We start from the raw sequence: 16,628 nt of genomic DNA, 5'->3' as shown, positions 1-16,628 counted from the left end.
AAGGAAGGAAGGAAGGAAGGAAGGAAGGAGGGAAGGAGGGAGGGAGGGAGGGAGGGAGGGAGGGAAGGAAGGAAGGAAGGAAGGAAGGAAGGAGGAAGGAAGGAAGCCAGCCAAGAAGAAAGAAGAGAAACATTATGTGATTCAGCTATATGCCAGTGTACTGTACCCAGAGAAGACAAAATCACCTAGTCAAAGAGTCAGCACCCGGCATTTACTGTAGCCTCATTCACAAAAGCCAGGAATGTGAACCAACCTAAAGGTTCAGGGCATGAGGATCGGAGCTCAATCCCGGGGACTGTAAATGTAAAAAAGCCATGTCTGCTGGGTCATGCTTGTAATCCCAGAGCTGGGATGGTTGAGATGGCATCTCTAGGGGTGGGGGTGGGAGGCGCGCTTGCTGGCCAGCTAGCCTCTCACACAGTGAGAGACAGGCCAGTGAGAAAAAGGTAGAGAGAGACAGGAGTGCCATGGATCCAGAGTGGCACAGGAGACCCAATTATGGCAAACCAAGTCTAGAAGCTCACAAGTTTAAAAACGACATCAGGTAAGATACCTCCTGGTGCCGATCCTAAACCGTTGGGAAGGGTCAGAAGAGTAAGGAGAAACTGGGCCACTCTCATCTTGCAGACCAGGGTTTGGAGTAGATCGATTACAAGATAACAATCTAGAAGTCCACTGGCACGGGGTTGGCTCCCCGTGTCCTGGAGTAAACATCAACTCAGAAGAAAACAACAGGGGAGACAGTACATCTTTATGTAGACTACCCTCCAACCGAATTCTCAGTGAGGGTAGGATTACAAGTTCCAAGTCGTCCTCAGTGAGTTCAAGACCAGCCTGGGCTACATAAGACATTCTGTAAAAGGAAAGCTTGAGTCTTTTTATCTGTGATGTGGCTGGACCTAAGAACTGATACTGGCCCAGAAAGACATCACATGAGCTTACTCACTCACACGGACTCTAAAACAGCTGACGTTGCCAGAGAACAGTGGGTGCCAGAAACAGGGAGGGGAGCGTGAGAGAGGTGAACCAAGGGAACGAAGGCAGCTAACAGGAGCACTGTGTCCTGAGGCACTACTGCACAGCAGGGACATCCAGTTAGCAGGGATATATCACATATTTCAAAATAACCAGAAGAGCTTTTTAATGGTCTTACCACAAAGTGATAAGCGTATGATATTATACACTAACTTCCATGATGGAATCCTCATGGAACGTACACATGTACTGAAACACCACAGTGAAACCCACAAATACGGACAGTTATGTGTCAGCTTAAAAATAAGCCAGACCAGTAAGATAGCTTCGTGGGCCAAGGCACTTGCAAGCCCCGCAGCCTGAGTTCAATTCCTGGAACCCAGACAGTGGAAGGAGATCTGACTCCCACAAGTCGTCCCCTGACCTCCACCGTGCTCACACTTCCTCCTTCATACAAGATAAATAAATGATTTTTTTAAAAGCCACCAGTCGGTAGGTGGACTGGGGGTCAGAGTGCCTAAGTCAGTCTCCATGCTTCACCGAGCCTGAGTCTGCAGACATCTAGACAATGAAGACGTCGCTCTGCAGAGTTCTTTTGAGAATTAAATGTGGCGGTTGGAAGAGCCGTGGGAGAGACGAGCTAGCTGTTCTGTCATCTCCGAGGTCTCCTCTAGGTAGTGGGCCGTGGGAAGGATCCCAGGACTTCCTGTCTGCTCAAGACAGAGGAACTAAAAGATCAGATCGTACCTCTCCAGTTTCCCCCAGAGAGCTGGAGCCAGGCTGGGGCCCTGTCCACTTGCTGACCGACTTACTTAGCCACCTGCCGGCCCCAGCTCCCCCAAAGAGCAGGAACCAGTAAGATGGCTTGGGGCAAAGACACTTGCAAAGCCCCACAGCCTGAGTTTGATTCCTGGGACCCACACAAGTAGAAAGAGATCTGACTCCCACAAGCTGTCCCCTGACCTCCACCGTGCCCACTCCCTCTTTCACACAAAACAAACGTGGATCCATGTCTGGCTCCCAGCCTCCATCCATGTCAGGTGCTTACAACACTCTCCAGTCCGGCTCCTGGGAATCCGATGCCACCTCTAGCTTCTGTGAGCATCCTCGCATACGGGGCATGCACCCACACACACATACAGAAATAAAAAATGTCTTTTAAAAACGGGGTTGAGCCAGGCAGTGGTGGCGCACACCTTTAATCTCAGCGCTTGAGAGGCAGAGGCAGGTGGATTTCTGAGTTTGAGGCCAGCCTGGTCTACAGAGTTAGTTCCAGGACAGCCAGGGCTACACAGAGAAACCTTATCTTGAAAAACCAAAACCAAACAAACAAACAACAAACAAACAGGGTTGAGAGCTTCAGAAACAGGAATAAAATAGCAAAGGTGCTGGGCAGATGGACACGTAGGATGTATATGCCCAGCTCAAGGAAGCCACTGGGGCGTGAGCCTGAGTATGAAGCAGGGAACCAGCCTGGGTGAGCCCACCCACCAGGCAGCAGAGCTGGAAAGGCCTGACAGGAGGATTCTCCCACAGGAATCTGAGACATGCCAGCCAGCACTTCCTTAAGGAAAAAGAATGGTCGAGCTTCAGGAACTGGTTCCAAACCCACTATCAAGAACTCAGACCTTGAAAAGGCACATCCTCCAGCTGGAGGCTGATTAAATATGTAGTGCTTTAGAACTGGGGCAGACCTTGAGACCCAAGCCAGGGTACAAGTGTGGAGGAAAAGAGATGTCCCCTCCCTCTGCTGGCAAGGTGCCTGGACTGGGCTTCCAGCTGTAGCAGCACACAGCCAGTTTCCTGCACCCTAAACCCACTTACCTGGCACGACACCTGGACCTTGAACTTGGACCAGCTCTTTGTCTCGTTCGTCCGCCTGCTCTGAGTTCTCAACCACCTGCTCCAACTCCTCGCTGAGCTGAAGGAGAAGGCGTGAACGGTTTAGCTGGACTGGCCTTGCCTTTTCCAGGGTAAAAAAGCAGAAGCTGCCATCCACATAACTGTCACACACGCACAAAAGCCACATGACACAGGACGTGTGAGACCGATTCCACTGTCTTCTCTCACAGCCGGAGCCTGGGAAACTACAGGGAAGGATTTAGCAGGGCTGGCTTGCTGAGCTGCAGGGAGACTTGTATTCCCAGCCTGTCTCCTAGCTTCTGGTGACCCCCTGCCATTCTCAGGGCTATCTGTAGCTGTGTCTGATGTCTAATCTCTGCCCTCGTTTTCACAAGGCCCCCTGCAGTGTGCACTCTCCTGGAGGCGCATCTTTAAGGACACTCACATCGCTCACAACTTCATCACTGTGTCACACACCTGACATGACTCTATTTCCAATTCCAAACAAGACAGGTACTGGAGCCACCCCTCAACACCTCCCAAAGCGACAGAGTCAATTACATGAAGCAGGAGTCACGCCACCTTGGTCTCATGCCAAAGCCCGTGGTCTTAACCACTTCCCAGAGGAAGAGGAAACGTGGCTTAGAGTCTGCTCAGAGAAAAAAAAACTGAGAACAGCAAAACTGGTGTCAGAGCTCCGTGGGACACTAAAGCCCACAGATGTGGGTCCAAATGGCAGAGCAGAAGGCGACAGCTGTCCAGGTACCAGGCAACCACCATCTCAGCTCAGCAGGATTCTCATATGATCTGTCAGATGGGGAAAATTTTGCCACTGAGAAAGCAAAGATCAGGATAAGTATCCCATCGTTTTAGGAAGAAGGCAGGTGAAGTCAGTTTGGAGGGGTTCCACCCAGCCTCACAGGGACATCACATAAAGTTAAAAGGTACTTTTTCCCCACTCTGAGACAGGGCATCATGTAAGCCAGGCTGGCTTCAAACTCACTATAGTGGAGAAGGACCTCGAATTTCTGACCCTTCTGCCCCCACCTCCTAGCACTAAGCAAGTACTGAACCATCTCAGGTACAAACACCCCTAGCCCTCAGAGATCTTTCACATTTATCCAAGATAATCTATGAAAAAACAAAACAAAAAAAATCTCAAGAGAGACAGTGGTCCCAGGAAGACAGGAGATTCTCAGATTCTTGAGCTGACTCAAGTCACCCCGACGCAGGTATAGTGGCAATTCCTGTCCCTCCAACCCCCTTCCTGATATTCAGCAGCCATCACAAGCCTTTGCCTGTCCCAGGCCAAACTTCTCAGAATGCTCCTTTCTGGATCGGAACCTCAGTAGACACCTAAGTCAGTCGGGTCCGCTCTCAAAGCAACCCAGGCAGGAAAGATGCAGGCAGTCTTCTTGGGACTTCAAAACAGACCTGAAGAAGGCAAAAGGGGCGGGGCCTCTCTAGAGCTTTCTACCATTAGACTGCAGTGAGCACCTGAATCCACTTGTGGCCTTGCTCTGCGAACAGGACAGCAGCCTGTATTTCAATACGTTATCTTATAAGCTCTGCTAAGCTGCGGTTCTCTGAAGCTAGTACCCCAAAACTCCGCAGAAGCAAGAGCTGTCTGCATCCTGGTATTCACCCGGAGTCATTAGTGACCCTAGGGCGCTGAGTTCGGCGCGCTGCTAACTCGTTTGGAGACAGTGAGTTTCCAGTGTGGCCAGGGCCTCCGTGGAGACGGCCATCAAGACGAGCTGCTGAGCTTGGGCTGCTCCGGTTGGACAAGGTCTAACGGTATGGGGCGGCTGCACGGCCTCGAGCAAACCTGGACAGTGGTAGCTGACGACTAAGGATGCGGCGCCGCGGGAAGACACCCAGGCAGGGCAGGGCCGGGACAGCCTCACACGAGAGGAGCAGAAGGGGCCCGGAGCCAGCGCGGCTCTGCGAGGGGAAGCCGGAGGCTCGGGCGACAGACAAAGGGCTGCAGGGGTCGTGGGGCCGTAGTGGCGACAAGGAGCCGCCGAGGAGCAGCTGACCAAGCGCTTTCCCTATAGCCAGACTCCAGGGTCCCTTGTCATCGCCTCGTGCCGGGACCACGCAGCAGCTCCACCTGCTGCAGAGCCCGCATGCCACCGAGTACCAGCCATCCACCTGCGCGGGGGTCGCGACGCCCTGCCCGCCCTCCGTGCCCACCCTGTCCGCACCTCCTGGTAGGACGTGGAGAGGTCTTGTCGGATCATGGCACTGGCCCGCTGCGGCTCACCAGGGACCACGACGCCGCAGGAGGCGCGAGCTCCAAGAAGCGCCCGCTCCACTAAGCGAGACCCACTCTGGTCTACTGCCTAAGACCAGGCGTGGCGCGTTCGACGCATGCGCAGCTCCTGCTGCCTCCGCGGGCGACGCTGGGAGTTGTAGTTCTGGGTGCAGGGAGAGGTGGAGGGAAGAATCAGCTGGGCTCAACCTCCTGCTAGAGAGGCAAGCAATAGTCTCGCACTTCCTCTCTTTGTTCCGGGCAGAAAAGTGGAGTGCCTGAGTGCAGCCTGGCACAAGGGCCAATCGGAGCGCCCAGTAAGGGGAGAAGAAACTGGGCCTTGCGGTTTATAATGTCAATAAATGTCCAAAGAGGCCTTTGTGTTACCAAGCTCTCCGTGCACTTATGTCTTGATCCTTCAAGGAATCCTCCAACGGAAACATTTTTTTCTCTCTCTCTTTTACAGATTAGTAAACTGAGGTAATGAGTATACCTTCTGTCAGTAAGGATAGGGAGAGAGTGGTGATGGAGAAGTTATTTCATCTAGGAAAGGAATAACAAACTTCTGAGAAGGGGGGGGTGAGGGTGAGACAGTCTTACTTTGTAGCTCAAGCTGGCCTCAAATTCATAGGTAGTTACTATGCCTCAGCTACCCAAGTCCTGAGTGTCTCAGCTTCCCAAGTAAAAAGCTCCAATTCATATAATTTACAATATTCCTTTTTTTGAGATTTATTTTTATTCTCTCTCTCTCTCTCTCTCTCTCTCTCTCACTCTGCGTGTGTGTTTGTGTGTGTGTTTGAATGTATAAGTGTGTATTGTGTGTGAGCAGGTGACCATGGAGGCCAGAGAGGACATCAGACACACCCAGCCTCCTATGTAGTGCTGGGAACCAAACCGAGGTCCTCTGCAAGAGTAACAAGTACTCTTAACCACCGAGGCATCTCTCCAGCAGGTTCCTTCATTCTCACGTTGCAATCCTGGAAGTCTGGCTCTGGCCTTCACTCCTGGTCTTGCCAGGTTCTGACCCCCCCCCCTTTATCTAACACAGCAACAACTGCCAACACCTACCTAGTTTCACGGTCCCTTGTAGAAGACCAAAAGGATCATTCAGCAAACACCTAAAGACCTGTTCAACCCTAACAGAAGCCTTGAGCTACAAACCCTAAATGTCGGGAGAATGGAGTGTCTTCCCTGTGGCTGGATGGACTTGAGGACCACACCTCACTGCCTAGGGTCACTCAGCTGTGAAGCAGATACAGGCTGCTTGTTAAATGTCAGTGAGCCCTGCTCTGTGCCTGTTGCAGTTGCAGCTTGGCAGCCCTGCCCCCAACCTACTCATGCCACTTGGTCCCTTCCCCTCTCAGTGGCAAGCATAGTGGCACCAAGCACATCAGAGCACCCTAGACCTCTGGGAGTGCTCCCTCTGTTGAAGCACTCCTCTTTGGGAGGTTTGATATCTCTAGGTGTTAACAGCCACAGCTGGTAGTGCCCCCAGAGAGAGGAGAGCAGGCAGCAGGTGGTCCCCTCTAGTGGTACAGCTCCCACTCAGGTCTCAGGTAACAGGACCTCAGCTATGCATATAGATAGCTCTTACATAGCCTGGGTACCAGGACTCTGTGCTCTACAGTGTTACGACTCTTATTAGACACAGGAGGTCAGGACTCCTCACTCATCCTTGATGGCAGCCAGTACTTCAGCTCCTGAACCTAGGGTGTTTGAGACCCTTGGCCCTAAAGGCTGACAGCTCCCTGGAAGTCTTCCATTAGCCAGGGCTGATGGTTTCTCTTTTCAGACATCTATAGTTTCTTTCTCCAGCCTTGCTCCCCACTCCCTGTTCCTGTGCCAGCGGCCATCATTCCAAACGTCCAGTGGCTTCTCCTTTAGCTGCCCAGCAGCCGGTCGGCCCACTGCCTCTGCAGCTCAGCGTGCAAACCATCAGCTTTGCCTGCTGTTGCTGCTCTGTCTCTACCGTTGCTTTCTTCTGTTCCCAGATCAGCCTGAACCACTAAGAATAAACAATTCAAAACCACTAAGAACAGCCTTTCACTGGGCCTAATGCTGGGACACCAAGAGAGGCAGCACACTGTAGGAGAGGAGTCCTTTCACTGAGTGAGCCAAACAGTCAGTTTATATAGTCAGAGAAGGATGTCTGTGCCAATCACAGAAATCTTTGCATGCAAATAAAGATTTGTGTTTTTACCAATCAAAGCATCCCTTTAGCATTGCTCACACAATCCCCCTGCTGGGTCACCAGGTGGGAGTGTTCTCCATCTGACCTGAGCAGAAATGGTTGCAAAGTTACCTAGAGTTCAACAAGGCTTGTGACAGCCAGCAGTCCGCTATGGATTGTGTGAAACAACCCTTCACCTTCAAGAGGCAAGCCATGGGTTGCAATAGTTGTATAATTTACTAAGGTTGCTATAGAGGTGCATAAGAACCTGTGGCTGGTACTGCCGTATGGTTGTCAGCTGGCTATCTGAGACAGCCAAGGCAGAAGGGGGAGCCCAACAGGGGCTGGTCTTGGTTGATAGGCATTTTCTCTCCCTCGGTGACACAGATATAAACCAGATTAGACCAGAATAAAAGTAGATAAAGATGGATTTATTAGGAGGCAGCTGTCAGGTAGGTTCACCAATCTCACAGATGGAGGTCAGTAAAGTCCCACACCCAGGCTAAAGCAAGGGGGTTTTACAGTGTTTAGGTGAGGAGTGATGACCTGCCAGCTAGGAGCTTAGCTTGTGTCCATACATGGTCAAAACCTGAGCCCCTGGGCGGGCACTCTTGGTGGGATGCTGGAAACAGGGAGACAAGGAGTGGTGACATGTTAGCCGTAGTTTTCTCCAAGCACATGGGGGTGGGGGTGGGGGTAGGGTGTCTGTGTGGGGACGGGTTTCCCACCTTGTGCAAGGATGAGCAGGGAGTGATTCCAGCCAAACATGATCATGACATCTAATTGCCCAGCTGGTAACTGCCTTTGCTTATGTATAAGAAATGAGCATCAGGAGGAAGATTTAAGAACTTAGCAAATCTTTGACACTTTTCCCAAAGAATGCCAGGGAGAAGTGGGTTCCTCCTTTTTTTTTTTTTTTCTTAACATCACCCTTCCCTGCCCTAGGCCCTTTGCTCTTCTATCTATTAAACAGGCCGGAATGTAGACAGTACACACGTGATGATAGCCAAAAGCTTGAAGCAGCTATAGACAGCATGTGTAGTGTGCTTAACGCTGGGTAGGTACCTAAAAAATTCTGGGTAAGTTCACTGATGGAATTCCAGTTTAGCCGTCTCATTTAACGAATGCTTGCTATACCAGCTGGTTTTATGTCAACTTGACACAAGCTGGAGTCGTTTTGGAGGAGTGAAACTCAATTGAAAAACTGACCCTACCATATTGGTCTGTGGGCAAGACCTCGGTGCATTTTCTTCATTGATGATAGATGTGGGAGGGCCCGGCTCACTTGGGCAGTGCCAACCTGCCTGGGCTGGTGGCCCTGGGTGCAATAAGAAAGCAAGTTGATCAAGCATGATCAAGGGGGAGCAAGTTAGTAAGCAGCACCCCTCCATGGCCTCTGCATCAGCTCCTGCCCTGACATCCCTGGGTGATGGATTTTTAAGCTGTAAGGTGAAATAAACCCTTTCTTTCCCAAGTTACCTTTGGTCATGGTGTTTTATTAGAACAATAGAAACCCTAAAGACATTTACTAAACAAAAATACAAGCAACCAATTAAACTTCTTACTGTATTGACAAAAAGATTTTATAGCCGAGAGGACCCAGTTAAATGTGTGCAGCCACACTCACTGCTGGCTAACGCAACGGTCAACTCAGTGTAACAAATACACTGTGCCATGTCCACACTGGATCCAGAAATGAGCAAGACGCCCCGCTCTCTCATTCCTGTGGCTCTGTCAAGCGAGTGTGGAGAGAACATAAAATAGGGTTCTCAGCCCTTGAGGTCCCCAAGGACTCTTCTCCCAGGGTCATGCTTCAAAAGAGTGTGACTTCTGTTTTTCAGGCCAGGTGGCTGTTTCCTCACGTCACTTCCTGTTTGTCCCATGTGTTATTAGTATGCATGTGTGATGTGCTGGGTGGTGTGTGTGCAGAGAGGTCAGAGGATAACGTTTTTATTAAATTTATTCACTTATTCACTTTACAAACCAATATCAGCCTGTCCTCTCCTCCCAGACCTCATGTAAGCCCCCCCCCTTTACCTTAGAAAGGGAAGCCCTCCCTCTGGGTGTCAAACACCCACCCCATCCCAATCACTCAGACCCCCACCCCACACAGAAGATGTTCAGGACTAGGCACATCCTCTCCCACTGAAGCCAGACAAGGCTGTCCATTTAGGGGCTCAGCATCCATAGACAGGCAGGCAGGCAGGCAACAGTCTCAGGGACAGCTTCTGCTCCAGTTGATGGAGACCCACATGGAGACCAAGCTGCTCATCTGCTATATGTGCAGGGGGCCTAGGTCCAGCACCTGCTAGCTCTTTCGTTGGTGATTCAGTCTCTGGGATCCCCACAAGGGCCAGGTTAGTTGACTCTGTTGGCCTTCCTGGGGAGTCTCTGTTCTCTTTGGGTCCCTTAATCTTTCTCCCAACTCCTCCATAAAATGAGGATAACGTGTTGTTGTCTGTTCCCGGGGGTGTGTGAACTCAAGTAAACAAGGCAAGCCCTGGACCACTGAGCCACCTCTCCTCCCACGAGCTTCTAACTTCCCTACGCTCTGCTGCACTGGGCCCCAGCCTCTTTCCCCCAGACACACTCTCCTGGCTCTCAGGACCGCTAACTCCTACTCTCTTCTCTCACAGTCTTGTGCTTTGGCTCCTCCTGGTCCTACAAAACCATTTTCAAAACTAACTTCTCCTTTCTATTTGTTCCCTAGAGGCCAGGGAAGTGGCCATCTCCAGTCTCATGGCTTCAACTACTGTCTCTATCCTAGAGAGTCATGTGTTGAGTTTATGTCCCCTCAAACTATTTGGAACTACCTCAAAAATGTGACTTTGTTGGAAATAGAGTCATCGAGAGGAATGGGGTAGTCCAACATGATCTGTGTCTTTATAAAAGGACGGAAGGTGTCTTCTGTTTCTGTGATAGAACACAATGAACAAGACAATTTATAAAAAGAAGTATTTGGTTTGGCTTTCAGTTTCAGACGTTAGAGTCCATGATGGCAGAGGGATGCTCGTATCTTGATCTGCAACCGAGAGGCAGAGAGAAAGCTCTGGGGGCTCACAAACCTTCAGAAACCCTCACCCCCCAACAAGGCCACACACTTTAGTCCTTTTCAAACAGTTCTACCAACCAGGGACAAAGCATTCAAATATGTGACCCTACGGGAGACATTCTCCTTCAAACCGCCATAAACAGGGATGTGGTGTCAAGACAGGAGGACACCATGCGATGACATTCCGCTTCATTCCAGGACACCCTGGAGTGGCCCATTGGCAAAACCAAAGTGGCTCTCCAGTTACTCATGTGATGACTGTAGGTCTCCCCTCCATCCCTGGTCCCCGTGTGTCCCGGGTCAGCTATGATCCCCACACAAAATCACAAACTTACTTAAAACATTATGAGATTTTTTTTTGTAACTAGGTTGCATATTTTTCAAAAATGAACTTTGCAGATGACAGCATCGAGTCACAATGCCAAGAGATCTGACACATCTGTAAGTTTTCCTGTTTGTGCTCCTTAGTTCACGAGTCCTAGGAAACTAACCCCACTCCCAAATATATGGGAACACATCACTGCAAGCTCTCTGAGGCCTTGGCTTGTGTCTTAGTGAGGGGTCCCATTGCTATGAAGAGACACCATGACCACAGCAACTCCCATAATTTGATTGGCTTACAGGTCAGAGGTTCAGTCCATTGTCATCTCATGACAGGAAGCATGCATGGCAGCACACAGGCAGACATGGTGCGGGAGAGGTAGCCAATAATTCTACATCTGGATTCATAGGCAGCAGGATGAGACAGTGAGCCACTAGGTGTAACTTTAATTTTTTTTTCAAACCTAACCTTAAATACCTTAACCTCCCTTTTAGCCCACCACCCACGAGGGGTAGTAGAAAAGAAAGGATACATGGAAAGTGGACCTGTTTAGAAATGGTTCTTTGGAGCAAATTCCATCTCATCTGCATTGTCAGTTCACAGGTCAGCAGCGTCAGCTCAACCCACTCACAAACACTTCATGGATACACCGGCAGTCTATAGACTATAGTCGGTAGAGTCGGGATAGCAAACACGAATCAGCAGCAGTGGCACTACCTAGCAGAGACAGTCAGGCCTCAGCCTCAGCACAAGTCAGCAGGAGAGACCAGGAGGAATGCCAGGAGAAGTTCTTGGCTGTGCCGCTCTCAGGGAAGTGAAGATCAGTGAGGCCTGGCCATCGAGTCCTATTTATACACCCTGCAACCATCACATGTCCTCCACAGGTCTTACCTCAGCATGTGTCTTGTCTTAATACACAAGTCTGTCTCAGCTGACATCACTCTGTCCATCAGCCCAAGTCCACACAAATAACAAGAAGCCATAACACACCACCAGAAGCTCTTTGGTGTGCTTCTCTCTATGGAGTCCCAAAAAATGGAGCTCAACTACACAGTATAAGGTGGAACAATATAAGTGTGTCCTTAGTAAAAAGAATCCTTTATCATGTGTCCTTTTACATGTTTGTTTAACAGGACATCCTTTCTCCTGTGTCTGCCTTAGTGAAACATTCCTTCAGGGATCATCTTTCACCTGTGTCCACTTCAGGAAAACAGTCCTTCCTGTGTTTGTCCCAATAGAACACCATCCGACACAACTGACTTTCCAAAGAACCCTTAAGTTTCCACTTCAACTAGGCCTGGCTTGAACTTCTGAAACCTTGAAGCCTGCCCACAGGAACACAGGTCTTCCAATAAAGCCACACCCACTCCAGCAAAGCCACACCTCCTAATAGTGTCATTCCCTAAGGGTCTATGGGAAACACTTTTATTCAAACCACAACTTATAGCCAAGCTGTCTGTGCCATTTCTCCACTCAAAGTCTACCTAGGAAGACTAGCTACAGAGGGCAGCTAGTGAAATTGAGACCCTGGCACTCCATACCCAGTTCTAGCTCGGCTCTGCTCTGAGCCTGTTGTCTGTTAAATTTTGGTGTGTAGCTTGGACAGATAATGCCAGACCAGATGGTTCCACGAGGGGGAGTTTATTCAGGGCGGAGGGAAGAGAGCGAGAGGGCAGAGAGGTAGAGGAGTAGAGGCCGGCCATGACCACGTGGAGAGAGGGAAGGGAAGGGGGGAGGGGGCAGAGGAGAACCTGCAGGCACGGGGTCAAGGGAGCAAGAGAGAGAGGAGGGGGCAGGCAGCCCCTTTTATAGTGGGCAGGTCCACCTGGCCGTTGCCAGGCAACTGTGGGGTGGCGAGTACCTGGCTGCTGCAGGATAACTGTGGAGGTGGAGTTTAGACAGAATACTAACAGTCTTGGTAAGGTCATTTAACCTTCCTGTGCTCAGTTGCCTTACGAGTAAGATGAAACTATTGCTACCTGTTTGTGGTTGATTTTGATTGTCAACTTGATTAAATAAAGAACCCAAGCACCTTGGGGAGCTCACCTTTAGGTGTGTTTGCAGTGCTTTTCTTTTTTTTTTTTTTCTTTTTTTTTTGTTTTTTCGAGACAGGGTTTCTCTGTGTAGCCCTGGCTGTCCTGGAACTCACTCTGTAGACCAGGCTGGCCTCGAACTCAGAAATCCGCCTGCCTCTGCCTCCCAAGTGCTGGGATTAAAGGCGTGTGCCACCACGGCCCGGCATGTAGTGCTTTTCCAGACAGGAGAATGAATACCTGTCCCAGATGTGGATGGCACCATTGTACAGTTGAGGGTCCAGGAATGGAGACAGAAACAGTAAGCTAAACACTGATGGTTTTTTCTCTGCTTCCTAATTGCTGAGGTGTGGACAAAAGGCCTACCCTCGACTCCCAGATATTTCCCACCCTGTGTTATGATATCTCCAAAACCGTGAGCCAAAATAAATCTTTATTTCCTTAAGTTACTTCTTGTAAAGCATTGGTTGCAAATAATGTATTTGTTACTAATATGTGTTACTAATATGAATTAGCTATCAATTAGCATGTTCATTGCTAATTAGCAGTTAGTTACTAATTAGCATATTGAATACTGATATGCTGTTCACAGAGCTCAGGGGATAAAATAAGCCATCAGAGAGTCTTTAGAGCAGAGTTTCCATTGAATTCAGTCAAGGGGAAGTACTGCCTGAGATTGGCAGGTCCAGGGAAAGGGAAGGGCCAGGCTCCTCTGTGAGCCTTAGACCTCCACAGCTGTGAGACTCCAGCGTCCCTCCCAAGATTCCAGTCCCAGTTCCAAAGGCATCTTATTTCATTGCTCCAGCAAGGTGACCACGCCTCCTCTTCCCTGTGGCTGGTCTTCTCTGAGTTGCCCCAGCCTCTCTGTAACCTGTGTGGCCAACAATCTGTATTGTGGCCCTTCTGCTTTACTGTTAGACACAGCTAAGAAATAAGTACTAGTAAACACTAGTGGAAAGTAGTTTCTGTCTTCTTTTTAAATTTTATTTACATGAATGTGTGTTTGTGTGTGTGTGTTTTGCCTGTGTGCCATGTTCGTGCCTGGTGCCTACAGAAGTCAGAAAGAGTGTTCAGTCCCTGGGACTGGGGTTACAGATGTTTGTGAGCTGCTGTGTAAATGTAGAACCCAGAACCTCTGAGGAACAGGCAGTGTGGTCAGTGTGGTTGGTAGAAATCGCAGGAAGAATCTTTTGACTTCCTGACACACAGGCCTGCAGAGAGAGAAGGGGCTGGAGCAACCAGAGTGCTCAAGGCCAGAGATATTGTCAAGATGTGTTAGGCCTCAAGAAGATATTTTACCCTCTTTAACCTTGAGATTCTGTGACTCGGTGTAAAACGGATAATGTGTTGTGAGTTTGGCACAGCCTTCAAAGCCATAATCATGTTAGTTGCAACACAATCCTTTAAAAGATCCAGATTAGGAGGAGCCCTGCAAGGTCAGCCTTGGGACATGGCCAGCCTGGACTACAGAATGAAAACCTGGAAGGAAAGGAAGGGGAGGGGAAGGGGAGAGGAGAGGAAGGGAAAGGAGAAAAGGAAAGGAAAAAAAGAAAAGAAAGGAAGGAGAAAAAGACAGATGGGGAAAGAGGGAAGAGAGGGAGGGAAGGAAGAAAGGAAGGAAGAAAGGAAGGAGTGAAAGATGGGGAGGGAGAGAGGGAGATGGAGAGAAGAAAGGAAAGAAGGAAGGAAGGAAGGAAGGAAGGAAGGAAGGAAGGAAGGAAGGAAGGGGGTGGGGCAAGTTACTCGAGTCTGGTGCCACTAGTTTATAATCCCAGGTCTCTGGAGGCTGAGGCAGGAGAATCGCCGCCAGTTCAAGAACATTACAGGCTACACAGTAGGACTTAGCCTCAGAAAGGACAAGTGATAAGGCTGGATCCTGTCTTACAGGGCCCCTCCCTAGGTGCCGGCCATGCTCCGCCCCGCCGTCCTCCCGCCTGCTCCTCGCTGTCCATGGCGCGCCCCGCGCCCTGGTGGCGGCTGTGGCCGCTGGCGGCGCTCGCCCTGGCGCTGGCTCTGGTCCCGGTGCCCTCAGCCCGGGCCGGGCAGACGCCGCGCCCCGCAGAGCGCGGGCCCCCGGTGCGGCTCTTCACCGAGGAGGAGCTGGCCCGCTACGGCGGCGAGGAGGTAGGCGGCGCGGCCTGGGCCGGCGGCTGTCCCGAGCCGGCTGGTGGCGGGGACCCACGCGAGGCCCGGTGGAGGCTGGGCGTCGCCCTCACGCCCCACCCCGCGCTTCCGTCGCCCCGCCTTGTCGCTGTGGGACTGAGTACGGACCTCAGACCCTTCTAGACTTTAGTGTGAGCGTGAGCTGGGGCCACATGGCCCACAGTTTGTGTGTGCAAAGGGACCGGCCTGAGCGCGCGCACTGGGCTAGGGGCCCGGGGTCGAACGGATGGATGATCCAGGCCTTCCCTGCTCTTCCTTTTCCTGCCCCGGTGTCCCAGGCCTACTGAAGCTCAGCCTTCAGGCCCTGTTTAGTGTCTAGGCCGGTGGGGATGAATGCAGATCAGAGAAACAAAGCTCCCCGACATGGGCAGCTGCTTTAGATGGGGAGGAAGCTGGGGTCTAGTTTGGAAAAATGAGTTCCATGCCGTTACAGTGATTCCAGGAATTATCCCCTGCCTTTACAGAGAGGGAAACTGAGGCACGCGCTCAGTGGTACAGGAGGGAAGGACCCGTGTTGCTTTGCTGAATCTATGTGCCCCGTGCTCCCCAGCTTCTGTGTTAGTGAACCTTCCATAGACCAAATATGCAAGGGTCTCTCCCAAGCAGATCTTTAGGGATGAAAGCTTAGGCCGTCAGGGCGGTGGTGGTGCACGCCTTTAATCCCATCACTTGGGAGGCAGAGGCTGGCGGATTTCTGAGTTCGAAGCCAGCCTAGTCTACAGAGTGAGTTCCAGGACATCCAGGGCTACACAGAAAAACCCTGTTTCGAAAAACCCTGTTTCGAAAAACAAAACAAAAAGAAAAAAAAAGAAAAAGAAAGCTTAGGCCGGTGGTTCTCAGCCTGTGGGTCCTAAGAGCATCAGAAAACACAGATGTTTACATTACGACTCATATCAGTGGTAAAATTTCAATGATGAAGTAGCAACGGAAATCATTTTATGGTTGGGTGGGGATCACTACAGCATGTGTAACTGTATTAAGGGGTTGCAGTGTTAGGAAGGTTGAGAACCGCTGGTTTTGACCCACAGGGTTAGGAACGTGACAGGGACATGAATGAATGGTAAGAGACAGTGGAGGGAACTCCTAGTTTAGACTCGTAGGGACAACAGTTAGTAAAGCAGGCCTTCTGTCCAGCAAGGCAATCCATCCCTAACGGATGCCAGCTTCTCACTCTGCACTGGGTGTGCAGCTTATGTGGAACACTCTGCACGGGGGCGCCCAGATGAGCCGAGGAAGAACCTAGGGTTTCTAGTGGGTAGAGGACAGGCTCTTGGTCATCTGCTGCTGGGGAAAGAAATGGCAAGAATAAACGGAGTGGATTCTCCTCTCCAATCTGTGAGTACAGCCCTCCCTCTGCAGAGTTGTTTGCTTTCATCCATATATGGGGGGGTCTTAACCCCCCCAACCCCCAGCACAGAACCCAAGGAAAGGCACTCACAGAGACTGCAGAATGAGGATAGAGAAAAGACCCTAGTTTTCATATTTCATATTGTGGATGGAGACTTAAGGGTGGAAATGGGAAGGACCAGGGAAGGCAATGTTTGGGGCAGAGGAGTCCTGTGGGCAGAGCTAGCAGAGCAGAGCATTGGAAATGGATCTGGTCTGACTGTAGTCCGGGGAAATGAACCCTGCCCCTGCCTAGGTAGCATCGTGGTCTGTGTGGTGCAGTGTTTAGTCACTCTAAAGCTTCTACCTTTGAATGGTGCCCTGGCTTGGATTCCTGCTGTGCTGTGTGAGTTGGGCAAAGTTACTGAGCACCACAGGGGCCATATTTCCAACTGTATGGTGTAGCATCGGGGAGAGGGAGATACAATTAC

At 50.6% G+C, this 16,628-nt stretch overlaps 2 protein-coding genes across 2 annotated transcripts in view; one reads left to right on the top strand and one right to left on the bottom strand.

Moving 5' to 3' along the window:
- Positions 1 to 5,125, bottom strand: part of Tmem206 (transmembrane protein 206) — a 24,508-nt gene extending 19,383 nt beyond the window's left edge. The window contains exons 1-2 of the mRNA XM_028757807.1: positions 5,025 to 5,125; positions 2,800 to 2,896 (exon numbers count right to left, since the gene is read on the bottom strand). Of these exons, the coding sequence (XP_028613640.1) occupies positions 2,800 to 2,896; positions 5,025 to 5,060 (133 nt within the window). The 5' untranslated portion in view covers positions 5,061 to 5,125. The remainder of the gene's footprint in view (positions 1 to 2,799; positions 2,897 to 5,024) is intronic.
- Positions 5,126 to 14,565: 9,440 nt separating this feature from the next.
- Positions 14,566 to 16,628, top strand: part of Nenf (neudesin neurotrophic factor) — a 15,010-nt gene continuing 12,947 nt past the window's right edge. The window contains exon 1 of the mRNA XM_028760526.1: positions 14,566 to 14,772. Coding sequence (XP_028616359.1) covers positions 14,599 to 14,772 — 174 coding nt within the window. The 5' untranslated portion in view covers positions 14,566 to 14,598. The remainder of the gene's footprint in view (positions 14,773 to 16,628) is intronic.

The sequence above is a fragment of the Grammomys surdaster genome, unplaced genomic scaffold (assembly GCF_004785775.1).
Source record: "Grammomys surdaster isolate TR1022 unplaced genomic scaffold, NIH_TR_1.0 130, whole genome shotgun sequence".
In the NCBI taxonomy this organism is placed as follows: Eukaryota; Metazoa; Chordata; class Mammalia; order Rodentia; family Muridae; genus Grammomys; species Grammomys surdaster.
This window is presented reverse-complemented; position numbering and strand designations above follow the sequence as displayed.